The sequence below is a fragment of the Sprattus sprattus genome, assembly GCF_963457725.1.
Source record: "Sprattus sprattus genome assembly, chromosome: 3".
In the NCBI taxonomy this organism is placed as follows: Eukaryota; Metazoa; Chordata; class Actinopteri; order Clupeiformes; family Clupeidae; genus Sprattus; species Sprattus sprattus.
In genome coordinates this window covers 20,686,771-20,689,270 of record NC_137922.1, presented here as the reverse complement: position 1 = coordinate 20,689,270, position 2,500 = coordinate 20,686,771, and the positions used below count along the sequence as shown (strand labels likewise).

The following is a 2,500-nucleotide window of genomic DNA, read 5'->3' as shown; positions in this document are numbered from 1 at the left end:
GCGTGTTGTAATGAAAATATAAATGCATTAATGTTGTTCCTCTTGATGAATTTATTTACAAAATAGAATAAACATAAACTGCAAAAGTAAATAAGTCCTCCCATAATAAGTGCACACTAAATAATAATCAACAAATGAAGGATACATTTCATTTTAATTTCAACTAAAATGAAGAACAGAATAATTAAATTTAATAACATCTTTCAGAATGTGTGTGTGTGTGTGCTTTAATGTGTGTGTGTGTGTGTGTGTGTGTGTGTGCTTTATTGTGTGTGTGTGTGTGTGTGTGTGTGTGTGTGTGTGTGTGTGTGTGTGTGTGTGTGTGTGTGTGTGTGTGTGTGTGTGTGTGTGTGTGCTTTAATGAGTGTTTGTGTGTGTGCTTTAATGTATGTGTGTGTGTGTGCTTTAATGTGTGTGTGTGTGTGTGTGTGTGTGCTTTAATGTGTGTGTGTGTGTGTGTGTGTGTGTGTGTGCTTTAATGTGTGTGTGTGTGTGCTTTAATGTGAGTGTGTGTGGGTGCTTTAATGTGTGTGTGTGCTTTAATGTCTGTGTGTATGTATGTGTTTGTGTGTACCAGGGTCTTCTCTCTGAGATCTTGCGTAAAGAAGAGGACCCTCGCTCTGCATCCCAGTCTCTGCTGGTGAACCTGAAGGCCATGCAGAGCTTCCTGGTTGTGCCCGAGGGCGAGAGAGATCGCATCTACCAGGAGGAGAGAGAGAGGAACAGCAGCAATGCCTCCAGCCTCACACACACTCCCAGCAGCAGCCCTGCAGCAGGGAGACACACACAGGTGTACATATGCACACACACACCACTGACAAATGCACACACACACTCAGCAGTAGGCTTCCAGCCACGAGTCACACACACACAGGTATGCATACACATACACACACACACACACACACACACACACACACACACACACACACACACACACACACACACACACACACACACACACACACACACACACACACACACACACACACACACATCATATGCATACAACGTATCCATGCACCTGCAAAGACGTCTGTACACACACATACACACAAACACGTACATGTAAACGTAAACATACACATACACATACACATACACATACACAATACACATACACAATACACATACACATACACATACACATACACATACACATACACATACACATACACATACACATACACATACACATACACATACACATTCACATTCCGATGCACATGCACATGCACATGCACATACACATGCACATACACACACAGACACACACACACACACACACACACACACACACACACACACACACACACACACACACACACACACACACACACACACACACACGCACATACCACACACACAAAGTTGCATGGCCACTGCAAGTGAGTCACCCATGCAAACTCACTCAAACACTAAACAGAGACTTGCATAGACTCCAGAATGACCTCATCCGTTGCCTTGGACTCAGAATGATTATAAAATATAAAATGAAATCTGAACTTTTTCAGATCTTTTATCTGAATTTCTTCACTCTCTTTTCTCTGCTCCATTAGTTGAAAACACAAAACTTCAAAAACAAGACCATCTCAACTCTGTTTGTCAGATACTCACTGTTTCAGGCTATGATTCTGACGCCCTGACGTCTTCTTTCCACCAGACCAAGCCCCCTCCTCCTCACGTGGAGCTCCCGCTGAAGTTTGAGTCGCTGGTCGCCATCACGGCCTCCATCTACGACGAGATCCAGCAGGAGATGAAGAGGGCCAAGGTCTCCCAGGCCCTGTTCGCCAAGGTGGCCGCCAACAAGAGCCAGGTCAGTCCACATAGCCATTACCTCAAACCTCAACTGAGCCTAGACCTCAAACAGCACAGAACAGATAGGGCGGTTTAAACCATGAGGGCAGAAGTGTTGGCCCCGAACGCCAAAGCTAGTTAAAGTTTAAACCTGAGTGTGTGTGTGTGTGTGTGTGTGTGTGTGTGTGTGTGTGTGTGTGTGTGTGTGTGTGTGTGTGTGTGTGTGTTTGTGTGTGGGTGTGTGTCTGTGTGTCTGTGTGTCTGTGTGTCTGTGTCTGTGTGTGAAGTGTTTATCATCAAGCGTATCCTTTGCTCTGACCCCAAAGGCTTTATTGTACACATTTCACTCATCATCAAGTCTGGCACGTTGGTTAAGAGTGCGACCGTGCAATCACTCAAGCTCTAAGCGCTAAGCAATTACCTCTCAAACAACCTTAGCCGCAGAGTGCCGCTCATTGCAGTTTAGTCATTGCGGTGGAGCCCAGTGTCTCCGCGGCACACAAACAATGGAGACCGCCAGGACCAATGAAGAGCGGGACGTCCCTGCCGGCCTATCAGGGGGCTGGTTTACACCAGCGATTATCATCAAAGGCGGTGTAAATGTGTTCCATCCCCGGCTCCCCCGCTGAGCTCCTCTCTGGGTACGGCCATGTGGCTGCGTCGTGACTCATTGTCCTCTGCCTTATCTGCATCCTTTGTTTTA

General features: G+C 46.0%; 1 protein-coding gene across 1 annotated transcript in view; it reads left to right on the top strand.

The window, feature by feature from the left end:
- The window catches only part of LOC308362239 (DNA-binding protein SATB2-like), a gene marked incomplete at both ends in the record, with an annotated part of 18,759 nt that overhangs the window by 11,817 nt on the left and 4,442 nt on the right, over positions 1-2,500 (top strand). The window contains 2 exons of the mRNA XM_080834805.1: positions 578-790; positions 1,664-1,816. Of these exons, the coding sequence (XP_080690931.1) occupies positions 578-790; positions 1,664-1,816 (366 nt within the window). The remainder of the gene's footprint in view (positions 1-577; positions 791-1,663; positions 1,817-2,500) is intronic.